At 36.2% G+C, this 15,245-nt stretch overlaps 1 protein-coding gene across 2 annotated transcripts; it reads left to right on the forward strand.

Annotated features, from left to right (window-relative positions):
* Nucleotides 1-5,587: 5,587 nt before the first annotated feature.
* LOC108737517 (kelch-like protein 10) lies at nt 5,588-9,333 on the forward strand. 2 transcript variants are annotated; one of them, XM_018470392.1, is made up of 7 exons: nt 5,588-5,970; nt 6,852-7,059; nt 7,162-7,517; nt 7,582-7,849; nt 7,907-8,175; nt 8,554-8,863; nt 8,905-9,333. In XM_018470392.1, the coding sequence occupies exons 1-7, from the start codon at nt 5,689-5,691 to the stop codon at nt 9,129-9,131; spliced, it is 1,920 nt and encodes a 639-aa protein (XP_018325894.1). In that variant the 5' UTR covers nt 5,588-5,688; the 3' UTR covers nt 9,132-9,333. The 2 variants fall into 2 exon arrangements, with proteins under 2 accessions (XP_018325894.1, XP_018325895.1); XM_018470393.1 differs by having other exon boundaries at nt 8,920-9,333.
* The last annotated feature ends 5,912 nt before the right edge of the window (nt 9,334-15,245 follow it).

Genomic DNA, 15,245 nt, shown 5'->3' on the forward strand with positions numbered 1-15,245 from the left:
TTATCGTGGAATATTTAGTCTAAGTATCGTTATGTGTGCGAGAAGCAAACGATATTGGTCTTTCAATATCAGTTTCATCGTCTATTTGTAGTAATACCTACAGGCCCCAGGGTAAAATCCCAAACATCACTTGTTAAAATAATTTGCTTATCCAAATCTGGATAAGTTAAAGTACTATCGGAAGTTAACAAACGTTTACATTTTTCAAAATATTTTTCAATTCCTGGAAATATACAAAATTTTGCGCTTTTCTTTAATTTTGTCAGGGGTTTTGCTAATTTTGCAAAATTTTTAACGCATTTTCTATAAAATCCGATAAAACCTGACAATGATTTTATTTCTTTCTCATTGTTTAACTTCATCCGTAAGAAATTTTCACTTATGTGGTTTAATTTTTAAATTATTCTGGTGTAGATAATTTAAAAATTAAGCATAAAAATGCCTTTCTGGCTTAAAAGTGCTCCAGTCACATTTCAACATTAGATGAACTACATTTTTAAAAAAATATATTGGAAAGTTTAGTTACATCTAGGTTCCTCTTTCCCCCACGCTACTCCATAGCTCAACAAGTAAAAAATTATAGTTTGTCATTTTATTTTCAATTAATTTTTNCATTTTAGGATAACGTATGCTATGTGTTCTGTCGGAGCTGCCTGCGACGCGCTGATGAGATCCAAAAAGATCGAAATCGCGATCCGCGTCTGGCAGTTTTGACAGAATACAGACCACTTCGAATTATTTTAACTTTAGAATTATTAACGATTTATTTCCAAACATTGTTTATGGTGAGTTTGAGGATTTTTTAGTGATGCAAAATGATGAAGACCAGGAATATTATTTTAGTTACGATCAGATCATACCACTGTAAACACAATTTTAAAACGTTATCAAAATTGCAAATCATACTTTATAAGCTATTTTAACAAAAATTATTATGGAATATTAAATTTTTTGTACCTTAAAATGCAGTTTATTTTCTGTAAAGGCATTATACCACCCGTGATAAAGGTGAACAACAAAATGTCATCATCACGTACAACAATGGCCCTGTGTGCGATCGGGTACACGTGTGCGTGAACGGCTTATCGATTCGCTGACTAGCCGCGGGCGCCTTTCTTCATGTGCAGCGTGTTTATAAATGTGTGTGTCGTACCTGCGTTCTGGGAAAACAGTTAAGTAGTTCAATGTTTCCAGAAGGTTCCAGAAAGTAAACAAAAGAGTATTTAAAGGAAGAGACGATCGCCCAGAGAAGAAGAAATAAATTGACAGTGATAACAGTGAAATAAATAGCGCAGTGAATAGTGATATATCAACAGTAGTGTAAATAAATAGAATAATCCATGACCTAAATTTAGTAATAATTTAATAGTGTTTTAATAATTCTTTAATAGTTAGTGTAAATAAATAGTTTTTGTCGTTATCAGTCTTAGAAGTAATTTTGTTAAACCCACGAACATTACACTATTACAAAAGAATTACAGAGATCACTCATAAAATTGGACAGCTATATAAATAGAAAAATATGCATAGTGATGTTGCCCAATTCATTTCTTTTTGTCCTGTTTCTCAATCAATCTTAAATACTAACGATCCCCCTGAAAAGCTCTTTCAGCTTGTAGAATACGGAATTGTGACCAGTTGTAATGCCTTATTATTGCTATTAACAGTATTTTTCCAAAGGCGGGTTTGGTGACAGTTGAAACAGTAATTATATTTAGTTTTTTTGTGTTCTAGATGACTAGGGTTGACGTAGAGAGACTTCTTGAAAGCAGATTCACTTGTTGAAGTATAAAGACGCGTATGAAGTGGTAAAAGCTGGAGATTCACTACGAAAAGCGGCGGACAGGCATAGAATAAACCATTGTGTTGTTATATAATATAAAAGCAAGATGGATCTAGGGAGGAAGATGAGGGTATGGGCTATAAAGCACACAACCGAGTTTTTATTTGATTCGACATGCAGATATATATTTTGGACTATCTAAAAAAGAAGTGAGGAAATTAGCGTATGAACTTACTATATAGTATGATTTATCATGGCTTTCGACTTGGGAAGTCAACCAGGTGACTGGTGAGGAGTGGTTTTGGATATTTATGAAAAGAAACCATGAACTTTCAGTGCGTGTCGCGCAAGCTACAAGCCTGTTAAGGGCAACTACCTTTAATAGAACTAACGTCGATGTTTTCTATGACAATTTTACCATTGTCACGGACCGTCATAAGTTTGAGCTTCAAAACATACATAACATTGATGGAATAAGTATAACAACAGTTCAAAAACCAGATAGAGTGGTAGCTAGACATGGTACTCGTCAGGTAGGTTCAGTAACTTCAGCTGAAAAGCGTACTTCAGTTACAACAACTTTTGCAGCAAACGCTGAATCATATATATATATGCATTCCTTAGAATACTTCAAAAAACAAACAAATGTGTCTCCGACAAACAAGCGGTACTCGTACTTGATAATCACTTATATCACACATTCATATTAACGCACTGGATTTTTGTAAAAACAATGACAATGTTTTACTATCTTTCCCTCCCCATTGCTCTCACATCCAGCCACTTGATTGATTTGCATACGACCCTTTAAAGAAGGCTATAAATTCGACTTGTGATGCGTGGATGCGAAGTCATCCAGCAAAAACAATGTCAATTTATGACATTCCGGGGATTGTAGCGTTTGTTATGCCTCTTGCTCTGACATCATCCAATATTCAAGTCGGGAATATATCCATATAATCGGAATCTGTTTACAATCCTAAGAATACAACTGAGGACGTGGTTTTTTCTGCATTGGATGTAATCTAACCTAAAGTCGAAACGTCACCATTATCACGTTCTCTCTTAGCAAATGAACCGTTGACTGAGGCGATGGCTCAGGCTATCAATAACTCGCTAGTCCCAACAACTGAGCAGGAAAACGTTCATGAACGTCAGGAAACATTAAATGTACCACCTAGGCTTTACAGCAGCATTATCAATCGAGAAACTTCATCGAGACCTTCTACAAGTGCACAACGAATTTCTGGTGATCCTATTGTATCTACATCGGAAGCAGTACGGCCATTACCGAAAGCACCCCCGAGGAAGTAGAAGAAAGAGAGAAAAACTAGAAAGTCTAAAATTTACACTGATACACCAGAGGAAAAAGAGATATGAAAAGAAACAAGATTAAAACGGACTAAAGCTAAACAAGTTAAGAAAAGATTGGATGGCAGAAAAGGCAAAAAAATACTTCAAAAGGAAAAAAAAATGTATTGTTTGTTTAACATCATTCAGAGAGAAGATCCAGAGAAAAGTGGATTCAATGCATCTCTTGTAAACAATGGGATCGCGAAGAGTGCACACTGCACAGAAGGTGGTCTCGGCTATGTCAGCCACAATTGCGACTTATATTGATCCTTATGTTAAATTTTTGATTGAAGAAATGTTTCCCTTTAGTTTAACTTCAAATTATTTTCGTTTAGTTGCTTAGTTTACTAAATTAGTTAAGTAAATTTTTAAGTCCTATTTTAGTTTCGTGGGCCGTATATAATAATTTTTATTACGCTATGACTCTCAAAATCAATAATTACCTATCTAAACTAATACATTAACCTTGTTATTTTCATCTTCAGTTACGGGTTTTTCGTACAAATTTTTTGGCCCCCATTCCAAAACGTACAATCTCTGCTTCTATTCGCCTGAACTTTTTTTTTGTTCATTGGGGGCAGATTCGAATACCCTTGGTTAAAAAGGCGACAAATCCTCTCTACAACTTACTGACATTCTCCATGAATGTAAAATAAATTTAAAATATTGTTATTGGTATAATTGTTTTATATGTTTTCCGTTTTGAAACTTTAACGCTGTCGGAACCAATATTGCCTACTATGATGAAGCATTTAAAAAAACGTAATAATGTATTTTTCAAAAATTTCTTATTACTCATAAACTATTACCGATAAGTATACGATACCAATAGGATAATACCAAATGGAGATAGGCACGAGATAGCTAATCACCCAATATGGTTGCAGCTGTTTCGACATTACGTGAAAATCCGTTATTTAGCATGAGAATGCCATTTTCAAAATTTTCACAAAAATCTATATATCTCGAAAACTACTAATTTTTCAGTTAGAGTTGTATAATTAATATCAATCTAAAAAGGCTCCCTGAAATAAAATATGTCATAAAAATATAGCATTCCATTAAAAATAGGTTAGTTGATGTCGACTTCCGGTATAACTGGAAGTGACCGACAATTGCAAATATTGTAATTAGTAAGAGCGTTAGTATTTAAGTTATTTGTCGCATTTCAAATCCTAGGGGTAGTTTAAAAACTATTAATGATCGGGTTACCTGAAAAATCCTAAATACCTACCTACCTCGATACTTCATGCTCTTTTAACATTTCTGTAAGCATCACTCACCATCAGGGGCGACCTTAGTCATTGGAAGGTTCCGGGCGAGTAAATTTTTGCGAGGCCTTCATCTTTGTGGAATTAATTTTAATGATGATACTTGAAAAATGTAAAGTGATTCATAAATAAGTTTACAGTTTTAAAATTGCTTATCGAAAATTAAAAACAAATTGAGAAAGACAAAGATAGCAAATTTGCGGCTTATTTTAAGACTATTAAGAAATTCAAATAAACATTAGTAGTATGTACTATTACTACCTAATATTTTTCTAATTAGATTGTTGCGCGAGTGTGTGAGGCCCCTGCAAGAGCGAGGCCCCGGGCGGTTGCCCTGTTCGCCACCCCCAAAGGCCGCCCCTGCGCACCATAGCCTGACGTTAGAATGTTTTTTTTTTTAGTTCTTTTTATTTTATATTTGTTGTTTATCAAGGATAATAAATTAACTCGTTTTTGCTTTTTTATTAATGTTTATTTATTTATGTATAGAACAAAAGTAATCTAACCATAATATGAACGCCAGAGTGTATTTATTAGACAAAGTTAAAAACATTATCTTATGATTTCGAGATAGTCGTAGTGACAGGGTACTTGTGTCACGTCATATGACTAACAATATCGAGTTAGATATCGCTATCGGATATCTAAACATCCAGTAGCAATTCCTCTTCTCAAAAATGAGGTGTCAGAGAGTCAAAGTTGACGGTCAATACTTGTTTCTTTTCCTTGGGAAAAGCGCAGCTGGCTGGGATGGGTCTATTAACAGCCATTTCCGTCTTCTGTCCTCAATTTTGTATTTCTTCCTTCGATGTTAAGATTACTGGTTGTTAGTCGTTTCTGTATTTGTGATAAAATTAGTTCTAGCCGTCCAGTTTTCCCTGGCATGGGCGTTGTAATTCATATCTGTACTGATCAAAGTGGGATCATAGACTGATATAGTCTCCTCGGTGTAGTAGTTAGCTAAAAGGCAATCACAACGCGCAACAAATTACAACAAAAAAAAAACAAAAATTACATTCAATTGAAAAAAAATGACCCAAAATTCACTAAGCATAATGTTTATTTTAAGACAGTACAGTAATTGTCATTTAGTAAAAGCACTAACAGTTAATAGAAATATAAAGTTTATTTGACCATACTAAGACGATTTTTTTTTTTTGAAAAGGTAGCATTGAAACTGACAAACAATTCGACAGATAAGAAAGACGTTTAAGTATATACGATCGATATATTTTATGTAGTCAGGTGTAGTACCACACACTTTAAACGTCTGATTTTACAATGGAGTTTACAATGAAACTTCGAAGTGCACCATCTAGAACGAGAATAACACATTCGGCCACGAATATCGCCAAACTGAGTAAATTTGCCAAAAAAAGGCATCCGTCGAAATGCAGGAAATGTGTTTGTGTTCCTCAAAATATAGGATCAATTGAGTTCCCACCTGTGTGGATGGAACTTAGGTTGAACAGTCAGTTGTGCGATGGCATTGTACACTGTGAAGATGGAACTATTTTTAATATTCACCGAGCGATTTTAGCATCAGTTAGTCCTTACTTTAAGGTCAGCATACCACCTTATTTGGAAAAATTTAAAACACTCCATCACATTTCCGAAGCATAAACCAAACATAGTTAAAATTGTACCTTTGGAGATTAAAACTGTAGCTGTCAAGTCCGAATACGACCATTTACCTTATTTTTCAATCAATTTCAGATACATCTGTATACAAGGTTGCATACTTTTTAGGGTTTTTTAGGTAACCCGTTCATTAAAAATTTTTAAGTAAGACTAGAGATTAGAAAATAACCCAAAAAATGCTAATGTTTTGATGATATTTTTACATTCAGCGAACCTTTTCAGATCGACTTTGATTATACAACTCTTTCTAAAAAATTAACAGTTTTCGAGATACTTAGGTTTTTCTGAAAATTTTGAAAATTACATTTCCACGTTAAACAGGGGAATTTTGAAACTGACGTCGCCATATTGGGTGATCAAGTATCTCGTACCTATCTGGAATTGTACTCTTAGTGTCTTATACGAGGGTGGATTGATAAGTTTCCGGCCTAACCAAGAGATGACGCCACTAGGCCTACCTTGAGGTGACATTCTATAGTACCATCCTTGGATAGCTTGTAGCTATAGTTTCAGCCCGATCTCCTNTATAAGGATTCGCTAAACCATTTTTGAGTTTTAAGAAATTTTTGAAAAAAGCTTATATTTTGTTTTTTATTTTCTTTTTAATTTTAAGAAGTAACTACCTACAATATCTGATATACAGCAGGAATAACTGAAACATTTAAGAAATAAAAACAATACTTTACCTTTTATTTATTAAAGTAATTTATATCAAAGGGTACTTACTTAAACCAAACTTGTCAAATTCTGCAATTTCGTGATATCTCACTGACAGTGATATTTTTCGTACTTTTCTTTTAAAGGCTTTATTTACAAACTCAATAAACAGAGGACAGCCCGAAACAAAAGAAGCACATGTCAGTATACCTCATGATATATTTCAAAAACTACTTGATTTCGCTTATACTGGTCACTGTATAGTTAACAATGATAATGTGGAGTATCTTCTACGGTTTGCAGATCAGTATGAAATACTTGGAGTTGTGCGATTATGTTGCCAGTTTGTTCTAGGTTAATCAATAGTTTAATTTATTTTTACGCTTATTGTTCATCTTGAATAATTTCTTAAAGGGGTCTTATTTTATTTGTTGGCTCTAAAGTTGCTTGTTTCAGATCAGTTACAACCTACAAATTGCTTGGGCATACTTCGGTTCGCAAAACATTACTTTTGTAAAGAGTTAGAAGAAAGGGGCCGACTGTACGTAAGACATCATTTCATGGATCTATTGAAAGAAAGTGTTGAATTAGCCACGCTACAACTAGATGAGTTACTAGAAATATTGTCAGATGATGAACTCAATATAAAAACAGAGGAATCAGTTTTTCAAGCGATCAAAAAATGGATTGATGTGGACGTAGATAATAGGAAAACTCACCTTCCCAAATTGTTATCGTGTGTAAGGGTGGGAACTCTTCCATATGAGAATGTAATAGATATGTTGAAATGGCCACCAATTATGGAAAATGCAGTAAGAATATTTTTGAATTTAAATACCTATTAAAACTGCATTATACATGGCTAAACCTGTACAGGAATGTCAAGAACAACTATTTCCGATAGTGCACCTGTTAGAAAACCCAACCAACGATTTACTAGACATAAATTCTAATCATTTATATAGACCACGAATTCCGTACGATATTCTTTTTGCGGTTGGTGGATGGAGTGCGGGCAGTCCGACGAACTTTATAGAAACTTATGATGCTAGAGCGGACCGCTGGCTATTAGTTATGGATACTGATAATTCTCCAAGAGCCTATCATGGTCTTTGTGCTCTAAATGGACTCATTTATATGATAGGTAGGTAAAATTTTCACCAAAATTAAAAATGTCAGTTAACTGGACATGTACCTCCAGGAGGTTTTGATGGTACAGATCACTTTAATACAGTACGCTGCTTTGATCCCGTAAAAAGAGTGTGGAAGGAATGTGCTTGTATGTATTTTCCACGGTGTTACGTGAGCGTGGTTATGTACGAAGGAAAAATTTATGCACTCGGAGGATATAATGGAAGAGTCAGGATGAATTCAGCAGAACGGTACGATCCGGAGATTAATCAATGGGAACTAATTCAACCCATGCAAAAACAAAGATCTGATGCTAGCGCTGCAGCATTAAACAAAAAAGTAAATTTGATTTCAATTTTTTTCAGTGCTCACTTACATTCCGAAATTTTTTCACCTATAAACAAACAATTTAGTTTAAATTAATGTTAATAGAAATGGTCGTATCTTCTAGTTATTACTATTTTTTGATATTGATAAAATGGGTTTACTTTTTTGAAGTTTTTCACCAAAAAAGCAAACGAAATAAATTTACTAGTTACCCAAATTATCTTATCTATCTCAAATTATTTATTGTTATTGTACGTTTACTTAAATCAAAATTATAATTTTTGGAATGAAAGGCTTTAATATTTTGACGTTAACATGAATTGAGATTGGCTTTCACAAATTTGAAACAAGTTCTGTAATAAAAGTCTGACTAAAGTTAGATCTTTTCAGATCTATATCGTAGGTGGCTTTAACGGCAGTGAGGTGATGAACTCGGCAGAATGCTACGACACACTAGTAAACCAATGGAGCTACATTCCTCAAATGACAACAGCACGTTCGGGGGTTTCTCTAGTTGCTTTCCGAAACAGTCTGTATGCCTTTGGTGGTTTTGATGGGTTCACAAGACTTACTAGTGCCGAGAAATACACTCCGGGGGAATCTATAGACTGGTCGGAAATAGCTGAAATGTTTTGTCCTAGAAGTAATTTTGCTACAGCTGTTTTAGATGACTTTATTTACGTAATAGGAGGATTTAATGGTATTTCTTGTCTACAGGAATGTAATGTAAGCCCTTTTTAGATCTGTTTGTTGCAGGATCTACAACTATAAACTATGTAGAATGTTACGATGTTGACAATAACGAGTGGTTTGATGTAGCCCGAATGAATTTAAATAGGTCCGCATTAAGTGCTTGCGTGGTAAGCGGACTCCCCAACGCTAAAGAGTATTCATTGGTTGGTAAATGTCAAAAAGAAATGGGTCAAGGAGCCGGTGGATCTGTCGAACAGTCGGAATTTTTAGATTGAAAAAACCTTATAAAAATTATTTAATTTAGTTGCAAACAAAATTAATTCAACCGACGCAAATGAAACTAAGATGGTGCCCTTTTACACAATTTTTTGTCACAAAATTTTTGATTTTATTTATATTGTGGTCTCACCTTTTTATCTTTACATGTATGTATTTCATATTGTTTACTTTTTTTTAATTAAAAACGAATGATCTCGCTGTGGAAAGATTAATTTAAAAATAAGGGAAATAATACATTGTTGCCGTGGTTTATATAACGTACAAATTGAACCTGTTTTGAGTGAATAGCTGCCGGGTTCGTGAGTTGTCCAACTGTTAAAAATAGTCGTAGTGTGAACGTTTTCAAAAATGAACTTTTATGCTGCTTCCAAATTTTTACCTATTCTTTTAAATATGATTCCAATTTACTGTTTTATTTAATGTATTGAACCAATGTAACTGTAGACTAATAAAAACATATCAGAGAAAACCTCCATATAAAGCGAATACTTATTATTAAATTCATAACAGAGATAGAAGTATATTCAAATAGGTTTGTATAAATTATCGGTAAAAATAAGAATCGTAAAGACGATGCCAAGAATGGGTCATCGATTACGTAGTTGAAATTACCATCAAGTGATATAAAGATACCAATGTATTAATCGAACCGAGTTATTTAAGGTACCCTTTAAAAGATACAATTAGGATGCGACCATCAATTTTTTAACTAATTATTCTATAACACCAGTATCACTAATTAATCACTCCTTTACTACTATATTGTTCACTTAATCACTTCTTAATTCTTATTTCGCTTTTTATTTCCTTGAAACTAGAATTAGAACTGTTTTCTTCCGACCTCTCGCCAACTTTTTATAGGGACGAAATTCGTTCTAAAAAGATTTCAGTTTGTAAGCTCTAGAGAACTTGTTCTTTATTACTAGCGTAATCCCCGCAACCTAGTTTAGGTTACAGGTTTAACAGCTAGTCAGATCGGCTATCCATAAACAACGTAAACTATACGTCTTCCTCGAGGAAGGGAAATCTTCAAAAGATACTCTCTAAATGGGGGCAGTGTCGGATTCACCGAAGCGTCTACCGACTAAAATCCCTCCTCGAGTAGGGAGATCAACCCGTAGGTTATACATCCCAGAAAAAAGTGGGAAGAGGTTGGGAGCGGGAACGAGAATGGGTATAGGAAGGAAGCATTGGGTAGAAATGGGAATCGATGATCCACTTCGGATGAAAAAGCGAAACTAGGAATGAGCGGAAGTGAAGCAGCTCAGAGTAAAAGGTGGCAGGGCCTTCTGAAACGAAGTCGACAAGTGTCGAGATTTAACTAGTTTGCTCAGCGAACTGAGGCTAATGGGCCTGTAGCTTGAGGAAGAGCTGGGGGGCTTCCCTTTTTTGGGGAGACAGTTGACAGTGGCTTCTTTCTAGACCGGAGCGAAATGGTGGAGCCGTATAATAGCGTTTGTGATGTGGCAGACTGCGGTTAAGTGTTTTGAAGGCAGAACTTGTAGGACACTGTTGGGAATACCGTCCGTGCCGAGGGATTTTCTCTTTTTCAGAAATCGGATGGTGAGGAATATTTCAAGGGGGGATGTGTGTTTAAGGTCAGAAACAGTTGGAATGGAGTTTTGGGAGGCGATGTTGGTTCGCTCGTGAAAGTCGGCAAGGTCAACAGGGCTGGGAAGTGGGGAGCACTGGAGACAGAGAGAGTCTGCGAAGATTGCAATTTTTTCCTCATTTGAAGTGAATACGTAGACGTTCTCTTTTAGCTGCGGGAGGTGTGGGGCTCTGTTTCGAAGAGAGCGGATAACTTTTCAAGTACTTTTGGGATGTGTTTCGACCTGAGCGATATAATACGAGGGTGGATTGATAAGTTTCCGGCCTGACCAAGAAAAACAAGGTTTTTAAAATTTTTTTTTTTTATTTCTCAACATAATCTCCTCCAAGGCTGATACATTTCTCATAGCGGTGTTCCAGTCTATTAATGCCATCTCTATAGACTGATTCGTCAAGCTCCTCAAAATAACCATTTACAGCTTCGATTACTTCTTCATTGTCCGCAAATCTCTTACCGCCAAGCCATTTTTTGAGATTAGGGAACAGAAAATAGTCACTCGGGGCTAGGTCTGGAGAGTAAGGAGGGTGCGGCATCAATTCAAACTTTAGATCGTTGATTTTAGCCGTCGCAACGATTGACGTGTGCGCTGGTGCGTTATCGTGATGAAACAAGATTTTTTTCTTCGCCAGATGAGGTCGTTTAATTTTCACCTCGTGGCTCAAACGTTGCAATAAGTCTGCGTAGTATTGACCAGTGATAGTATTACCCTTTGCAAGGTAATCAATGTATATAATACCTCTTGCATCCCAAAAAACAGTAGCCATAACCTTGTTCGCCGAAAAAATTGTTTTTGCCTTCTTTGGAGTTGGTTCCCCTGGTCCAATCCACTGTTTAGACTGTTCTTTGGTTTCAGGAGTGTAGTGGTGGACCCACGTTTCGTCAACGGTTACGAATCGACGCAAAAATTCGCTTGGATTACGCTTATACAATGACAAATTTGCGGTAGAAATGTTTTTTCGAATCAATTTTTGGTCGACTGTTAGCAAACGCGGCACCCATCTTGCACAGAGCTTTTCCATATGCAAATGTTGGTGCAAAATATGTTGCACACGTTCATATGACATCTTACAGGTGTCAGCTATCTCACGCACTTTCAATCTGCGGTCTCCCAGCACTATTTGATGAATTTTTTCGATCATATCTGGAGTTGTGACCTCAACGGGGCGTCCTGAGCGAGGCCCATCAGAGGTGCTCACACGACCCTTTTTAAACTCGGAAACCCACTGCTTAACGGTTGAATATGACGGGGAGGATGTCCCCAGTGTTGAGTCCATCTCTTTTTTAATTTCCTTCGGCGTTAACCCCTTCAAATAAAAGTATTTGATGACAGCACGATTTTCCTGCTTTTCCATTTTTACGAAAACCACAGAGGCGTCTTGTTCAGCGTGCTGTCAAACCTACACTAGCAAGGAGATCGGGCTGAAACTATAGCTACAAGCTATCCAAGGATGGTACTATAGAATGTCACCTCAAGGTAGGCCTAGTGGCGTCATCTCTTGGTTAGGCCGGAAACTTATCAATCCACCCTCGTAGTCGAAGGTGGCGCTACGAAATTCGGTTAGGCGAGTTTTAAGTTTTCGCTGTAGGGAGTTTAGTTTAACGCAGTGTGTGGGATCACGGTGTTTTTGCTACAGGGGCCGAAAGTTAGCGAGACTTCAATGCCAACTGCTTTCAATGAATTTGTGGCCAAAGAGATGAGCTTGTGTTTTAAGGAGTTGCTGACGAGAATGGTTATGCCACCGCCTCGGGAGTTTTCACAGTCCCTTCTGTAGGATATGAAGTTTGGGACGAAAAATTTGACTTTCTGCGATATGAGAATTTCGGTGATGCAGGATAGCGAAGCCTTTATTAACAAGTTTAGACTGTATATCGTCCGTGGAGATAGCTTCGTAGACTCCATGGAGGACGACATGAAGGTCTCTATCTTGTTGAAATTGGTTGCTTAAGAACTTAACCTTGGATTCGTCGAGGTGCAACGATAGGCGATGAAAATCGTCCACGGAGTTGGGGTAGACTCTGATCGAATCTTGCATGTTAATCGTTCGAGGAGGAGCTTTAGAGCCTTGACTCGGTTGCTCCGTTTCCAACTCAGTGTCAGTGGACATTGACGAAGACGATGATAGGAAGGGTGTTCGTCTCTGGCGTTTGTTGCGACACTTCCCGGTTTGAGTGAAGCGGTAATAGACGATGGTCCTTGTTCGGAGAGAACGTGGAAAGGAATGGAAGAAGCGCCGGACACAGTGTCCTCACACAAGTAGTTTAATGTAGCGAGCTTCGACTGCAGCTCGCTCGCTAGGATTAAGGCTTCCGCAAGAGATAGTCCCTCTAAGAGTGCGGAGCTCTTCGGGGTAGCTATTGTTAGAATGACTAACGCACTGAAAGTTAAAGAGTGAAAGTACTCCCTTAATGTGAAAAATTCGAAGATTAGCGCAGGATTGAAAAGAGTGGAGGTGCGTATCCAACTAGTCTTAGGACTGACGACCTTATGATGATATGATGATGAAGGAACTGCTTGACCCAGAAAAATAATGATAGGCAACCAATGTGGCTCGGATTATGGTGATTTATTAGGTGCCATTAAGCAACTACTACCTTTTGCTTCGTTATACCTGTCTAAAAAAATAACAGCACATATTGTGTGTTTAACCTATTATATGGGACATTTTTTTAAACTAATTTGGACAAAAATTGACCGACGCATTTTCGATTTGGCGGAAAATTTATTATTTACGGGTTTTATACCAAAAAAAGAAGAGAATTGTGTTCGTTGACATTTTTTTAATACTTTGGGAAGTAGAAGTGATTGAAAATTTAAGGATTTGGTGATTTTTGGCGTTTCAAAAATTCAACTCCGGCTCTATTTGAACTACAAACTTTTTTCATTTTAACTAAAAAGACTGTTTCATCATCATCATCATAAGGTCGTCAGTCCAAAGACTGGTTAGACACGTACCTCCACTCTTTCCTATCCTGAGCTAATCTTCGCATTTCCCTAAAACTAGAACAACCCACATCCTTAACAATTTGCGAACAGTAATCTAACCTAGGTCTACCTCTACCCCTCCTAACTCCTGTTTCTGCCTCTAATATGTCTCTGACTAGACCTTCATGCCTAANCTTGCCTTACAACAAAAGCAAATAAAAATCACAAACTGAATATTAACTTAACCTTAAACTGACAAACTTAAGCTGAAAAAAACCTGACGGCTAAGGAGATCTCTCCATATTGTCCAACTACAACGATTGTGCGTTTCTCCTTCCACCTAACGCTCAGATACACAATGTGTAACGAAGCACGGGTTTCCAGCGCCTACGCTACACATCGTGTCTCTGAACGTTAGGTGCAAGGGGATTCGCTGAATCGAGAGTTCACTGTATGCTTCAAGTGGTTTAAAGCGTGCCGCGTATTTTGATATGCACAATTTTTTCGGTTCAAATTTTGTAAAAATAATTCTAGTTGAAATATATTTAAAATAAATATTGAAAATAAGAACCTTTTCAAAAATTCGGGACAATCCGGGACAAAAAACCTGAATCCGGGACAAATATTGCTTCTAGAAAAATCCGGGACGCGAGGTGGCAATCCGAGAGTATCCCGGCCAATCCGGGACGTATGGTCACCTTACTATTACTCCTTCCGTCCTGACTTCCTAGATATCTAAAATCAGTCACTTCTTCTAATTTTTCGTCTCTTATCTTTATATTCGCTCTTTCCCTACTTTTTCATCCCTTGCATACTACTATTTTAGTTTTACTTTTATTTAAATCGGTTTTAAAGAATTGCCCCCACCTTGTTTTTAAAATAGTATAACTATCGTGTTTTACATCAAATTTTCTAATAAAAACGTAATTTTAATTGATGGAGAAATTATTACTAATTATTGATTGAAAAAAATTAATTTATCCAGCGCGGCACGTTACATTGGCGTGCGAGTTCCATTGCACGCCTTCTCTCTGTGCCTCATTCCGTTTTTCTCTGCCGTATATATAATTATTCAATTTTTTCTTATCAAATAATATTTATTAACAAATAAGATACTATAAAAAATTGAACGGAAAAATAATAAAACATTGTTTTAGCGTTGTTTTTTATTTATTTATTTTTAATTAAATCTGTATGAAGTTTCACGTGTTAATAAATGATATTACTTGATAAGGAATGTAGAATAATTATTTCAATGACGATATGAGACGTGCAATAGAATCGGTGCGGTCTCGTATCACTAATTTTTAGGCAGATGAGAAACGTTTTTTTATTTAATAAAACAAAAGTTAATTTATAAGAAGCGCTTCGTACCTACATCATTGAGATATCGACCAACTTTTGCGACCTACCAACCTGCTGAATAATTGCTCATTTACTTGTTTATACGCATATATTTCGCATTAAATATTTAGGAAAATTGTATAATATGCGAGAAAGATACTTTGTGCGTAAAAAAGGTAATCATTTCTTCACTAATTTATACATAACAGTTTTCAAATCAATATTTTTTAA

Source organism: Agrilus planipennis, unplaced genomic scaffold (genome assembly GCF_000699045.2).
Source record: "Agrilus planipennis isolate EAB-ADULT unplaced genomic scaffold, Apla_2.0 scaffold139, whole genome shotgun sequence".
In the NCBI taxonomy this organism is placed as follows: domain Eukaryota; kingdom Metazoa; phylum Arthropoda; class Insecta; order Coleoptera; family Buprestidae; genus Agrilus; species Agrilus planipennis.